The sequence below is a fragment of the Balaenoptera physalus genome (assembly GCF_965194825.1).
Source record: "Balaenoptera physalus genome assembly, chromosome: 16".
NCBI classification, from domain to species: Eukaryota; Metazoa; Chordata; class Mammalia; order Artiodactyla; family Balaenopteridae; genus Balaenoptera; species Balaenoptera physalus.
This window is the reverse complement of record NC_138898.1, coordinates 24,251,310-24,267,852: the sequence shown is the minus strand read 5'-3', so window position 1 is coordinate 24,267,852 and position 16,543 is coordinate 24,251,310. Positions and strand designations below refer to the sequence as shown.

The window sequence follows — 16,543 nt, the reverse complement described above, 5'->3', positions numbered from 1 at the left end:
TCAGCCAGTACAGAAAACAGTACAGAGGTTCCTCAAAAAACTGAAAACAGAACTACTGTATGATCCAGCAATTCCACTCTTGGCTATATATCTGAGGAAAACAAAAACACTAATTCAAAAAGAATCATGCACCCCAATGTTCATAGCAGCACTATTTACAACAGCCAAGATATGGAAGCAACCTAAGCGTCCATCAACAGACGAATGGATAAAGAAAATGTGGTATATATATATACAACAGAAAACAAGGTTGCAGGATACAAAATCAATATACAATATACTCAGCAATAAAAAAGGATGAAAGGACCTAGAAGGTATTATACTTAGTGAACTAAGTCAGACAGAGAAAGACAAATACTGTATATTACCACTCATATGTGGAACCTAAAAAATAAAACAAATGAATGAATATAACAAAACAGAAACAGACTCAGATACTGTGAACTAGTGGTTACCAGTGGAAAGAGGGGAGGGGCAATAAAAGATACAAACTACTATGTATAAAATAAATAAGCAACAAGGATATTTTGTACAGAACAGGGAAATATAGCCATTATTTTATAGTAACTTTAAACAGAGTATAATCCGTAAAAATACTGAATCACTATGTTGTACACCTGAAACAATATGATACTGTAAATCAACTACACTTCAATTTAAAAAAGAAAAAGAAAAACTGGGGAAATCTGAATGAAGTATGGACAAAAGTTCAGGACCAGATGGTTTCAGAGGCGAATTCTATCAAACATTTAGAGAAGAGTTAACACCTATCCTTCTCAAACTCTTCCAAAAAACTGCAGATGGAGGAATACTCCCAAACTCATTCTATGAGGCCACCATCACCCTGATACCAAAACCAGACAAAGATATCACAAAAAAAGAAAATTACAGACCAATATCACTGATGAACATAGATGCAAGAATCCTCAACAAAATACTAGCAAACAGAAACCAATAACACATTAAACAGATCATACACCGGACTTGCCTGGTGGCGCAGTGGTTAAGAATCCGCCTGCCAATGCAGGGGACACGGGTTCGAGCCCTGGTCTGGGAACATCCCACATGCCGCGGAGCAACTAAGTCCATGTGCAACAACTACTGAGCCTGCACTCTAGAGCCTGCGAGTCACAACTACTGAGCCTAAGTGCCACAACTACTGAAGCCCACACACCTAGCGCCCATGCTCCGTAACAAGAGAAGCCATCGGAATCAGAAGCCCACGCACTGCACGAAGAGTAGCATCCACTCGCTGCAACTAGAGAAACCCCACACGCAGCCAATAAATAAACAAATAAATAAATTTATATATATATAAAAAAAGATCATACACCATGATCAAGTGGGATTTATCCCAAGGATGCAAGGATTCTTCAACATACGCAAAACAATCAATGTGATACGCCATATTAAAAATTAAAGAAAAAAAGCATATGATCACCTCAATAGATGCAGAAAAAGATTCTGACAAAATTCAACACCCATTTATGATAAAAACTCTCCAGAAAGTGGGCATAGAGGGAACCTACCTCAACATAATATAGGCCATATATGACAAACCCACAGCAAACATCATTCTGGTGATGGTGTGGGTGAAAAACTGAAAGCATTTCCTCTAAGATCAGGAACAAGACACGGATGTCCACTCTGGCCACTACTATTCAACACAGTTGGAAGTCCTAGCCACAGGAAACAGAAAAGAAAAAGAAATAAAAGGAATACAAATTGGAAAAGAAAAAGTAAAACTGTCACTGTTTGCAGATGACATGACACCATCCATAGAAAATCCTAAAGATGTCACCAGAAAACTATTAGAACTAATCAATGAATTTGGTAAGGTTGCAGGATACAAAATTAATGCACAGAAATCTCTTGCATTCCTATACACTAACAACAGAAGATCAGAAAGAGAAATTAAGGAAACACTCCCATTTACCATTGCAGCAAAAAGAATAAAATACCTAGGAATAAACCTACCTAAGGAGGCAAAAGACCTGTACTCAGCAAACTATAAAACATTGATGAAAGAAATCAAAGATGGCATAAAGAAATGGGGAGATATACCATGTTCCTGGATTGGAAGAATCAATATTGTGAAAATGACTATATTACCCAAAGAAATCTACAGATTCAACGCAATCTCTATCAAATTACCAATGGCATTTTTCACAGAATTAGGACAAAAAATCATACAGTTTGTATGGAAACACAAAAAAGACCCCAAATAGCCAAAGCAATCTTGAGAAAGAAAAATGGAGCTGAAGGAATCAGGCTCCCCAACTTCAGACTATACTACAAAGTTACAGTAATCAAGACAGTATGGTACTGGCACAAAAACAAATATACATCAATGGTACAGGATAGAAAGCCCAGAGATAAACCCGCACATGTATGGTCACCTAATCTATAACAAAGGAGGCAAGAATATACAATGGAGACAAGACAGCCTCTTCAATAAATGGTGCTGGGAAAACTGGACAACTACACGTAAAAGAATGAAATTAGAATACTCCCTAACACCATACACAAAAATAAACTCAAAATGGATTAAAGACCTAAATGTAGGATCAGACACTATAAAACTCTTAGAGGAAAACATAGGAAAAACACTCATTGACATAAATCACAGCAAGATCTTTTATGACCCACCTCCTAGAGTAATGAAAATAAAAACAAAGATAAGCAAATAGGACCTAATTAAACTTAAAAGCTTTTGCACAGCAAAGGAAACCATAAACAAGACAAAAAGACAACTCACAGAATGGGAGAAAATATTTGCAAATGAAGCAACAGACAAAGGATTAATCTCCAAAATATACAAACAGCTCATGCAGCTCAATATCAAAAAAAAAAACAAACTACCCAATCAAAAAATGGGCAGAAGACCTAAATAGACATTTCAGCAAAGAAGGCATACAGATGGCCAAGAGGCACATTAAAAGATGCTCAACATCACTATTAGAGAAATGCAAATCAAGACTACAATGAGGTATCACCTCACACTGGTCAGAATGGCCATCATCAAAAAATCTACAAACAAATGCTGGAGAGGATGCGGAGAAAGGGAACCCTCTTGCACCGTTGGTGGGAATGTAAATTGATACAGCCACTGTGGAGAACAGTATGGAAGTTCCTTAAAAAACTAAAACTAGAACTACCATATGACCCAGCAATCCCACTACTGGTCATATACCCTGAGAAAACCGTAATTCAAAAAGACACATGTACCCCACTGTTTACTGCAGCACTATTTACAATAGCCAGGACATGAAACAACCTAAATGTCCATCGAAATATGAATGGGTAAAGAAGATGTGGTACATATATATAACAGAATATTACTCAGCCATAAAAAGAAATGAAATTGGGTCATTTGTAGAGATGTGGATGGACCTAGAGTCTGTCATACAGAGTGAAGTAAATCAGAAAGACAAAAACACACATATATGGAATCTAGGAAAATGGTACAGATGAACCTGTCTGCAGGGCAGGAATAGAAAGGCCGACCTAGAGAACGGACGTGTGGACATGGGGGGGAAGGGGTGGCAGGATGAATTGGGAGATTAGGTTTGACATAAATACACTATCATGTGTAAAACAGATAGCTAGTGGGAACCTGCTGTATAGCACAGGGAGCTCAGCTCGGTGCTCTCTGATGACCTAGATGGATGGGTTCAGGGGTGGGGGAGGGAGGTCCAAGAGGGAGGGGATATATGTACACATACAGTTGATTCACTTCACTGTACAGCAGAAACTAACACAACATTGCAAAGCAATTATACGCCAATAAAAAAAAATTTTTAATAAAATAAAAAATAAAACGAATGAATATAACAAAAAAGAAACAGACTCACAGATACTGAGAACAAACTAGTGGTTACCAGTGGAAAGAGGGGAAGGACAATAAGAGATACAAACTATGTATAAAATAAATAAGCAACAAGGATATTTTGTACAGCACAGGGAAATATAGCCATTATTTTATAGTAACTTTAAATGGAGTATAATCCATAAAAATACTGAATCACTATCTTGTACACCTGAAACAATATGATATTGTAAATCAACTATACTTCAAGTAAAAAAAAAAAGAAAAATTGGGGAAATCTGAATGAAGTATGGACTTTACTTTTTAAAAAAGTGAAAGCCTGAATGATTTCCCAAAATGATCATGAAAATGGCAAAGACGTTACCCCTCACAACTTCTATTTAACATTGTACTAGAGATTCTAGCCACAGCAACAATGCAAGAAAAAGAAATAAGGGCATGCAGATTGAAAAGGAATTTGTAAAACTATATTTACAGATGCTATCATCTTGCATACAGAATATATTAAGGAACCCCTACACACACACACACACACACACACACACACACACACACACACACACACACACAAATTATTAGAGCTAATAAATGAGTTCAGCAAGATTGCAGGATACAAAATCAATATACAAAAATCACCTGAATTTCTACACACCTGCAATGAAGAATCCAAAAGTGAAAATAAGAAAGCAATCCCATGGGTGTGCTCAGAGCAGGGGTCTGAAGAAATGGCTCGTCTGTTTATAACACACCCAACAGGAACTTGGGTTCACTGTGACAAGGGGCACAAAACTTGTGGCCTTCCTATGAACAAGTACCCAATATGTATCTCTCTGCACTTTTACGTGGCTACCGGGCAGGACCAGTGGGACAGGGCTCAGTACTGGAAGGAAACCTACAGTATTTAGTGGGGGAGTTTGCCACCTAGAGCCTGTCCGGTCCATGCATGGGTGGGCCATGAGTGGTCTTATGGTCTTCAAGGAAAAAAGAAAAATAGATTCCAACTATATGCCATTCTGGAAGAGGCAAAACAATGGAGACAATAAAAAGATCAATGGTTGTCAGGAGTTTGGGGGAAGAGGGGAGATGAATACACAGAGTACAGAAGTTTTTATGAGTGGTGAAAATACTTTGTATGACATTATAATGATTTTATGTCATCATACTTTTGTCCAAACCCATAGAACGTGCAACACTATTCACTTCATTATAGTGAACCCTAAGATGAACTAGGGACTTTGGTGATTTTGATGTGTCAGGGCAGTTCAGCCTTGGTTGAAAAAAAAAAGTCTTAAAAAGAATTAACAGGCAGGGTAGACGTTTTTGGCAAAACTTTTGTTTCACTTTTACATATGTATACATATTATATATTTGTGTGTGTTGGATTGTGATATAAAATGTACTTTTTAGATTAAAAAATTTGCAGGCTACTGTATTTATACTGGCAAATAAAAGCACAAATTAATCACAAAAAAAAAACAAAAAAGAAAGCAATCCCATTTACAACATCATCAAAAAGAATAAAATACTTATGAATAAATTTAACAAAAGGGATACAAGACTTGTACAATGAAACTACAAAACATCACTGAAAGAAATTAAAGAAGTAAAAAAAGCAAATGGAAAGTCATCCATGTTCAAAGATTGGAAGACTTAATATTTCTAATATGGCAATACCCTCACTATTGATTCATTGCAGTTCCTATCAAAATCCCAGATGGCTTCACAGCAGAAACTGACACTACATCTAATAACTACTCGTTACACATTCTTTGCAAGTACACAGAACGTTTACAAAATGACCAGTTGCTAGGCCATAGAGCAAATTTCAACATATTTAAATGAACTGAAATACAGACTATGTTCCCTGACTGCAGTGCAGTCAGCCTAAAATCTGTAACAGAAAGATAATTATAAAACCCTAATGTTTGGAAATTAAGAAATATCTCTTCTAAAAAATGTATAGGTCAAAGAAGAAATCCAAAAATATTCTGAAATAAATGACAATGAAAACACTACAGATCAAAATTCGTGGGGTCCAACTAAAGCTATGACTAGTGGCCAGGATAAACTTGATACCAAAACCCAGAGAAAGGAAAATTATAGGCTACTTTCACTCATGAACACAGAAGGATAAAAATCCTAATAAAAAAAATTAGTGAATCAAATTTAGCAATCTATAAAAAGGATGAAATTTTGAATCAGAAATTCAGATTTGGTTTAATATTTGAAAATTTTACTCAATGTAATTCATCACATTAATAACACAAGGAAAACAATTATATGAACATCTCAATGCAGAAAAAGCATTCTGATAGAATTCAACATCATAAACTCAAACTCAGAAAAGAAGTGAACTAATAACAGTATCTACAGAAAATCTTCAGCAAACATCATACTTAATGGTTAAATGTTTAAGGCTCTCCCTCTCAGATCAGGAACATGCCAATTCAATTCACTGTACTGGAGCATCCCAAATAGCACATTTAGGCAAGGAAAAAAAAAAAAAAAGATGTAAGATTAGAAAGGATAAAAGCTTCATTTGCAGATATGATATTCGCAGATGATTGTATACATATACAATCCAAAATAATCTAAAGGTAAAGTATTAAAATATAGGAGCAATATAAATGCTGAAGCAATACAAAAATCAATCTTGTTTTTATCTTACAGCTACAGTGAGAAAACGCAATTTTAAAAACACTATTTACAATACCATCAAATCATGTCAAATGCCAAGGAATAAATCTAACAAAAGTTAGGCAAGACCACTATATAGAAAATTACATACATAAAACATTATCAAGAGAGATTAAGGGAGACCAGATCAGAGAAAAAGAGGAGTAAGGGCAGGAGAGAGAGAATGAATGTGTTGTACTGAATAGATTGAAGGCAATCCCAATCAAAATTTTTTGTAAAAATGTACAAGCTCATTCTAAAATGTATATGGAAATGCAAAGGGGCTAGAAGAGCCAAAGGAATCTTGAAGATAAGTAGGAGAAGCTACTCTTCTGATTCAATATTCTATAACCAAAATCAACACATATAAAGTTACAGAAAATAGGACAATGTGATATCAGTGTACGGGTAAATGGACAGAGAAACAGAACAGACATGAAACAGATGTGAAAACAAACACTACAGAGCACTGGATGGACAAAAAAGACTTTTCAATAAATAACAAGTCAACTTGGTATCTCTATTGAAAAGCTCACACCACATCCAAAAATAAATTCCAAGTGGAGTGTATGTTTAAATGGAAAAGGCAAAACAATAAAGCTTCTAGAAGATAAATAGAAGGGTAGGCAAAGATTTATTAAACTTAATACAAAAGCACTAACCATAAAGGAAAATAGTTATACAATGAGTCATATTAAAATAAAGCACTTCTGTTCATCAAAAGATCTTTTTAGGGCTTCCCTGGTGGCGCAGTGGTTGAGAATCCGCCTGCTAATGCAGGGACATGGGTTCGAGCCCTGGTCTGGAAGGATCCCACATGCCGCGGAGCAACTGGGCCTGTGAGCCACAGCTACTGAGCCTGCGCGTCTGGAGCCTGTGCTCCACAACGAGAGGCCGTGACAGTGAGAGGCCCGCGCACCGCGATGAAGAGGGGCCCCCACTTGCCGCAACTAGAGAAAGCCCTCGCACAGAAACGAAAGACTCAACACAGCCATAAATAAATAAATAAATTTATAAAAAAGAAAAAAGAAAAAAAAAAGATCTTTTTAGAGACTAAAAAGGCAAGCCACCAAATAAGAGAAGATATCTGCAAAACATCACCACAAAGGGCTCATATCCAGCGAATAAAAAGAACTTCAAATCAATTAAAAAAAAAAAAAAAAGAAAGAAAGAAAAACCCCACCAGAAAAATGTGCAAAAGATTTGAACAGGTAATCCACAAGAGAGAATGTCCAAATGGCCAGTAAACTTCTGAAAAGGTGCTTAACTTCATGAGTCATGAGGGAAACACAAACTAAAACCATAATGAGATTCTACTGCTCACACACTAGAATGACTAAAATTAAAAAGACTGGCAGTACCATAGGTTAGCGAGAACATGGAACAACAGGAACTCATATACACTGCTGGTGGGATTGTAAATTAGTACAACCACTTGCAAAACTGTTCAGCAACAGCTGCTGATGCTGAACCTATGTATATCGTATAACCCAGCAATTCTACTTCTAAGTATATACCCAAAAGAAATTGTGCATATACACATCAAGAGACATGTACAAGAATGTTCACATAAGCATTATTCACAATAGCCAAAAACTGGATAGATCCCAAATACTCATCAAAAGTACAATGAATTAACTGTGGTTTAATACCACAGAATACTATACAGAAATGAAAATGAATGAACTACAGCTTCACCCATCATCATGGATGAATTTCACAATGTTGATTGAAAGAAGGCAGACTCAGTACACACAGTTTGATTCTATTTACATAAAGCATGAAAACTAGTACAACTAAATGCAATGTTGGAAGTTGCATTTGGCTGTTCATTATTCTTTGTGCATTTTTATTTGTATATTTCAACACAAAATGTTTTGTAAACACCTAAAACAAAATAATCTGTATGTACTGATTATGGAAGGATCTCTAAAATATATTTTAAGTGAAAAAAGCTGGACGCACAACAGTGCGTATAGTACAGTATCACTTGTGTAAGGACAAACATATAGAGACATATTTGCTTTCCTAAGCTTAGATAGAGAGATACACAAGAAATCAAAACCGTAGTTGCCTCTGGGAGTAGAACTGGAGGGTGCTAGTAGAGGTGGTAATGGGCTGTTTGCAAGGGAGACTTACTTTTCTCTGTAACCCTTTTGTACATGTGCATATGTTATCTATTCAAGACAGGCACCTCTGGCAGGGAGGGACTGACATGAAAGGGGCATTAAATATATTGGTAACTCCTCAAATTTGGTCGTGGGTACATGTTTATTGTTGTAACACACTGGCATTACTTATTACCGCTTTTCGTAGGTCAAATATTTAACAATAAACTTAAAAAAAAAAAAACCCAAGTACCTGCACAATGACAAACTGTGTATGCTCAATAACTGTTAGTTACCCTCCCCACTATATTCCCAAATATCTAAACTTATCTCCCACCTATGTCCCACAGGAGCACTTCACTTTCTCTTCCATCTTCTAATGGCTGGTTATGAGGACTTTCTCAGTGGTGTTCTTAGTCTCAGAAATATCTCTGCTACTGTTAAAATTCTACTCATTCTTCAGAACCAACTCAAGTCTCACCTATTCCATGAAGCTCTCCAAAGCAATCACAGCCCGAACTTCACAGGAGAGAAAATGTCTTTCAAAAATAGGAAGATCCTAAGAGAACACTTAGTGCAATCATTTTGCAGAGGGGGTTAGGCAATGTCAGGTGATAGACATGACTTTATTATAGTTGTTATATATTTTAATGTATATCTACACAAAGTGTATCCACAATGAATAAAAAGAAAGACTTTCATCAATGCATATCATAGTTAAATTTCAGAATACCAGAAAGAGAGATGATCCTAAAAATGCTTAGGGAGTGAGGAGTGGGAAAATAGGCCATGCACAAAAGACAGGGAATCAGAACAGAACCTCTCAACAGCTACACCAAATACTTAAAGACAATGGAATAATATAATGCCATTAAAAATTTAAGGGAAAATAACTTCCAACTTAGAATTCTATACCCAGCTAAACTAAATACTCAAGTATAAGAATAAAAGACATTTTCAGACACGCAAGCTTTAAAAAAAAGTTACCTCCCATGTAGGCTTTCCTAGGAGGCTACTAGAGAATGTACTCCCCCAAGAAAAAGGAAAACAGGATTCATAAAACAGAGATCCAAAACATGAGAAAAAGAAATAAAATGCCCTGAATTTGGTGAAGGGAAATCCCAAGAATTCAGCTATACAGCTGTTCTAGCAAATAACTAGTTCAAATTGGAGGACAGAGGGTTCCAAGAAGGATTTCTTTAAAAAAAAAAAAAAAAAAGTAGGAGTTTTAGAATTTGGGAGTAAATTGTAAGTAAACAAAAAGAAAAGCAAATTTTATAAGGATGATTATACTAGTGAAAGAAGCCAGACTCAAAATGCTACATATGGAATGATTCCACTTCTATGATAGTCAGTAAAATAGCATTAACAGAATAGAAAACAGATGAGAAGTTGCCAAAGGAGGGCGGTGGGGAAGGGGTTGACTACTACAAGGGAATTTCTAAATCCTAACTGTAGTGGTGGCCACACAACTGTGTGTGCTTGTCAAGACTTGTAGAACTATACACTGAAAGGGTGAATTCTACTATATTTGTGTCTCAATTTAAAAAGTAGGGGGAGAAAGGGCAGCTTTTAACTCTAAGAAAAACAAATTATACAGAACAAATACAAATGTTGTATACTATATGGCTCTGCTATAAACAATTATATCTTATCACTATCATCATAATGTAAATACTTAACACCAACAGCCAAAAGTGATATAATTACATAAGGAAAATGATGGAGGCCAAATGTGTGGCACAGGGTGCTGTGAATTAAATCCTAATCTCTACAAGAGAAAGAAAACAGATAATCTCTAAAACTGTGAAGTCAAGAAATAGCCTTATAAGCATGTTATTTAGAATGCTGGCTTTCCTGTTTCCTGGACTCTTGCCCTACAAAAGAAAACAGCTACAGTGTGGGCAGTGGTTGCCTGGGGAGGGTGGAACTTGGCGGTGAAAAGTGGGGGCACTGCTGTTATTTGTTACAAGGTTCATGATATCCAGAGATCCTCCAAATCGTATGCAAAATATTCAACTTCACATGGAATTTCTTTTACTACTACTAGTTTGTCTCACAAGGCATTTACTCCCATTTAAAAATAAACATCTTGGGCTTCCCTGGTGGCACAGTGGTTAAGAATCTGCCTACTGGGGCTTCCTTGGTGGTGCAGTGGTTAAGACTCCGCCTGCCAATGCAGGAGACATGGGTTCGAGCCCTGGTCCAGGAAGGTCCCACATGCCGCGGAGCAACTAAGCCCGTGAGCCACAACTACTGAAGCCTGCGCTCTAGAGCCTGCAAGCCACAACTACTGAGCCCGTGTGCCACAACTACTGAAGCCCGTGTGCCTAGAGCCCGTGCTCCGCAACAAGAGAAGCCACTGTAATGAGAAGCCTGCGCACCTCAACGAAAGAGTAGCCCCCGCTCGCCGCAACTAGAGAAAGCCCATGCTCAACAACGAAGACCCAACACAGCCAAAAATAAAAATTAATTAATTAATTAAATTTAAAAAAAAAAGAATCCACCTGCCAATGCAGGGGACATGGGTTTGAGCCCTGGTCCAGGAAGATCCCACATGCCGTGGAGCAACTAAGCCCGTGCGCCACAACTACTGAACCTGCGCTCTAGAGCCCGCGTGCCACAACTACCGAAGCCCGCGTGCCTAGAGCCTGCACTCTGCAACAAGAGAAGCCACCGCAACGAGAAGCCCGCGCACCGCAACGGAGAGTAGCCACTGCTCGCCGCAACTAGAGAAATCCCACATGCAGCAACGAAGACCCAATGCAGCCAAAAGTAAATAAATTTATAAATAAATAAATAAAATAAAAATAATCATCTGGATTTTGTTTCCCTTGTGAACAGCTGAGTAGTGTGATGAAAAGAGCCACCATCCAGGCATCTTCAAAGTTGAATTTTTGGCAGATGTTGTATGGGTTTCTTCTCTCAGAATACTTGTGGTTTGACAGTTTACAGGAGTGATAATCTCTTACATCATGCTACCTAAGCTGTCAACCTGTTTAGTGAATGTGACACTTCCAGACATTGACAGTTTTCATTGACTTGTTTTTGTCTTTACTGCTTTTCTTTTTAAATAATTAAAGGCTGAATTCCATAAACATAAAATGTATATCTTACTTGTTTAGTCCTAAGATATCTAATGCCTCAAAATGTATTAAGTGCAAGTAAATAGCCTTCTTAAAGAATAATTAATGAAGATTAAATACCTTTAATTAATGAAGATTAAATACACTGTTATATTATTCTGATAACAAACATTAACCAATGAATGCTTGTGTCTACTTTAATGGGATTTGTTTTAATATAAGAATGAATTTTATGGTTTGCGAATACAAAAACTGTTTAAATATTATTCATATTTTTAATTAATGAGAATTTATCCTATCTACGGGGTTTTCGATATCAAATTATCCTTGACAGGCAAAGGAAGACTGTATTTGACTTGAACCGCTAGGTTTCAAATGCTAATGCTCAGAACAAGGTTAAAACAATTGTGCCAATTGAAATTTAAAAAAAAAAAGAGGAGTCAATCTGAAAAAATATATATGAAGTAACACTCAGGTAGAATTTAGATATGCCAATAATCACGAAGGAAGCAATGACCGGAAATTTGGGAAACAAAACAGGATGGCGTAACCTAGCCTGTCACCAGATTGCCAAACTGCAGTAACATCTCTAGGTGCGGTGGGTCATGACCTGTGTGAGCTGCTTTGCCTAGTCTATCCCTTTCCCTCAATTCCCACTGATCGTGCAGAGTCTTGTGCACCCCTGGAAAGGAATCTGGATTTGATTCCAACTGCAATGGGATGCCATTGGAAGGTTTTAAGCAAGGGATTATAAGATCTGATTTGCTTTAGGGATCAAATGTGCTGATAAATGTGAACAGGCTCTGTAAATGCTAAAGCATCATACCAGCATATTTTATTACCTTGATAGAGGTCAAATTGAAAGGGAGAGATGAAAATAAGGCACATTAAAATCCAAGTAGGACAGGCCCATTCTAAATCATGTGGCCTGGGGTCTTCTCCCAGGCTTCTCTCAAGTTCCGTTTGGGACTTGAGGAAGATCAGGTTTGGTGCAAGAGGAATCAGGAATTGTATTTGCCATATTAAGTTTGAGGTGACCATTAGAAACCTAGGTGGAGATCCTGAGAAAGTATCTGGATATATCCAACTGGAGCTAAAGAGAGAAACCAGGATTGAAACACAGATTTAAGATCTATCAGAATATAGTTTTGCTAAAAACGATAGTTGCTAATCTTTATAGCATGCTTACTATATTTCAGACACCATTTTAAGTGCTTTATATGTATAAACGCTCTTGGTCCTTACCACAGCTTTAGCAGGTTAGGTCCCATGATTATCTCTATTTTAAAAATGAAGAAACTGACGCATAAAGAGATTACGCTACTTGTCCAAAGACACATAGCAAATATGTACCAGAGCTGGAACTCAAACCTAGGTAATCTGACTCCAGAACTCCTTAAAGCCATGGGACTGTTTGGGATAGACAAAGAGACAGGACTAAGGAGGAGGAGGACAGAGCCCTCACATACAGTATTTCAAGTATTTCAGCCTCTGCAGACACAAAGAAAAATAAGACACAGTCTCTCAAGAAGCCCAGTCTGATAGCTATGAGCTGATGGCAACTATTTACTGAACATTTACTATGTGCCACACACTGGCCAAGCTTTTTAGACATGTTATTTCACTCCTCCTAACAGCCCTATGAGGTAGATGTTACTACAGCCATTTTAGAAATAATGAAACTGAGGTTTAGAGAGGTTAAATAATATAACCTAGTTATAACTGACAGAACTAGGATTCAATCCAGGTCCATCTTACTTCAAAATCTGGTCTTTTCCAAGGAAATCCTGTTACATGCTACAACATGGATGAACCTTGAGGATATTATGCTAAGTGAAATAAGCCAGGCACAAAAAGACAATGTATGATTCCACTTATATGAGGTATCTAAAGTAATCAAATTCATGGAAACAGAAAGTAGTAGAATGGTGGTTACCAGGGGATGGGGGAGGGGAAAAAAGTAGTTGTTTAATGGGTTGAGTTTCAGATTTGCAATATGAAAAAATTCTGGAGATCTGTTTCGCAACAATGTGAATACTTGACACTACTGACTGCACACTTAAAAATGATTAAGAAGGTAAATTTTATGTGTTTAAAACATAAAGAAAAAAAATTTTAATCTGGTCTTTCCAAGTATACCACATGCCATAATGGATATGCTTACTGTGCTATGGAAATACTTGTGAGGATATAATTTATTCTGCAACGTGGGGGTGTAGCAAGGAAGAGATCAAAGAAAGTGACTAAGAAAGGACACATCTGAAAGATGAAGTTCCCCACTTTATCTTCACTATAGTTTTGGGAAGGTACCTCCATCTCAACCTCTGAAATAGCTCCCACTCCTGTCTGTATACAATTACTGATTACCACAATAAACAGACTAGACCAGGCTCAAGAACATTCCAGCACCTTCTATCTGGTGAGCTTCTTCAGTCTCCTCCCATTCCAAGTCATCCAGCACTGGAAACAAATTAAGTGTACTAAATTTCCCCATTCATTAAGTTAAAGAACTTCCGTGGCTCCCTATTGCCCTCAGAACATAGAGGATTATCAAGACGAGTGCTTAGGAGCAAATTACCTAATTTTTCTGAGCCTCAGTTTCTTCATCTGTGTTGAGATGAGTCCCGACACTTGATTCAAAAGATTGAGAATTAAATAAAGACACTGTATACCATGCACAATGCTTGATCCAAAATATGTGCTCAGTAAAGGTGAGTTAGTTCCCTTTCTGCCCATTCCTACATACCCAGCTCAGTTAAGGGTCTTTGGGTTAAAGGATAGAGCAAGTATTTCCAGAATCTTACGGCAGATAGAGAAGAATGCAAAGGGAAAAAAGTTGCTCATCTATGGTCAACTGATGTTCAGGAAAATACTGTTCACCCAGAACTGCTTCTTCATCTGTAACCCTCTACAAACACAGACCACCTGGTCTTTATCTTATATTCTGTCCTTTTAACCATATGAGTAATACTGACGTGGTTCAAAATTAAGTTCATATATAAAGTTATACTGTGGAAAGTCTCACTCTCATTCTCTCCCTCATCTACCCAATTCCCACTCCACTCCCACCAATCACTTTATTACTATTCCTGTATTTACTTAAAAAGTTTCTTTATGCAAAAGCTGTCCTTAAATTAAGCCAATGTTTTACAGGTGTGTTTGCAACGTAAGTTCTGGGAACATGGGGGCGGGTGGAGTAGAGGAGCGAGCAGCCTAGGTTTATTCATCCTGCTTTACCCTAAAGCAGTGTCCTTCATTCACTCAAAAAAAAAAAAAAATACTGATCATATATTGGGCACTATTACAAGCCAGATACCAATTATAGCATTAACTGATTACTCTTCAGCTTTTTACTGTGCACCAGAAATGCATTTAACGCTTTACACAATTGTCTTCGATGCCCACAACACCTTAACGGGTAGGTTACTAATTATCATCTCCATTTTACAAATCAGGAAACTGAGTCACAGAAACGTAACTTGCCCAAGCAAGAGACAGCAGGGTTCTGAATCCAGGCCTGACTCCAGAGCCCTAGCCTTAACCATGACGCTCTACTCTGGCAAACCAGATACAGTCCCTGCACCCGCTGGAGCTCAGCCTAACGTGGGATACAGGCGAGAAAAAGGATAGACAACAAAGAAATATGTAATTACAGACTAAGAAAGTAATGTGAACGGAACGAATTCAGGCCTGTAACTGAATAACAATGGGGACCCACTTTAGAAGGGGTAGGGTTATGTCGAGGAAAGGCCTCTCTGAGAGAATGACATTTATGATGGCTTGCGAACCGTTTGGGGTTTGCAGTGATGACCCACCGCCCAAGTCACGGGGAAGAAACTCGCGGCCCGTAGAGGCTACAGCAAACTCGCCCAGGGTCCCCCAGACGTGCAGACGTGGCGCAAGGAAGGGAGGATCCAGGAGCTGGGCCTAGGACTCGTACACGCCATCAATGCCCGATGCAGCCCAGCCCTGCTCGGCCCCTAACCCGGAGCCTCTAGCCTGCCGCTGCCCACTGCCCCGCCGCGGCTGACAGCGTCGCGACAGCCCACAGGGAGGCCCCGCGGCCAGCCAAGAGGGGTCGGGCCCGTACAGCGGCGGCCTGGAAAGGCCTCTTGCCCGGCCCCCCGCCAGCTCCCGCCCGGTCCACCCCGCCCCGCCCCTCCGGGCCGGCTTCGTACCTGCACGGCCCGGACCAGGCCCCGGCCGGTCAGCTGGCCCTGCCGCAGCTGCAGCAGAATGTTACCAGGCCGCGGCCGGCCGCCCCATCCGCCCCAAGCCGCCACAGTTGCCGCCGCCCGTCGCCCTCGGCCGGCCCCAGACCCAGCAGCCGCCGGCGCCGCCGCCATGTCTCCTCGTCCGACAAACAGGAAGCAAGCGGCCCCGGGGCCGCGGAGATTCCTACGGGGCGGCGGAGGGGTCGCCACAGCGCCCCCAGCGGGCTGACGGCAGAGGCGCAAGACGCGTGGCAGGGGCCGTGCGCGCCGCGGGGACTGCTGGGAAATGTAGTCCTGCTCTCAGGAGGGCAGGTGCGAGAGAGCGATGTGGCGTTTCTTGCGCCACTTATCCTTCTGGCCCCTCCGTCCAGCATTTCAGTGAGGTCCCCCGAGGTCGAAGACAGGTCCCTGCGTGTGCATTCTCCCATTTCTTGCCTATTTGGGGGAGGTTACAGCCAACTGGCTAGGAAAAGATCTTGGATTCCAGACCAGGAATCAGGCCGTCTGGTCTGATTTCCCGCCTGCTTCTTTCTGCCTCTGACTTGCCATGGACCTCTCTGAGCCTCAATTTCCTCATTAGTTCATTCAGTCAGTAGTTCATGGGAGCCTATTCAGCCAGGAAATAGTTCC

The 16,543-nt window shown here is 39.3% G+C and overlaps 1 protein-coding gene across 1 annotated transcript in view; it reads right to left on the bottom strand.

The window, feature by feature from the left end:
* The window catches only part of TRPC4AP (transient receptor potential cation channel subfamily C member 4 associated protein), a 74,180-nt gene extending 58,086 nt beyond the window's left edge, over nucleotides 1-16,094 (bottom strand). Inside the window, exon 1 of the mRNA XM_082432084.1 lies at nucleotides 15,878-16,094. Coding sequence (XP_082288210.1) covers nucleotides 15,878-16,045 — 168 coding nt within the window. The 5' untranslated portion in view covers nucleotides 16,046-16,094. The remainder of the gene's footprint in view (nucleotides 1-15,877) is intronic.
* Nucleotides 16,095-16,543: the final 449 nt, after the last annotated feature.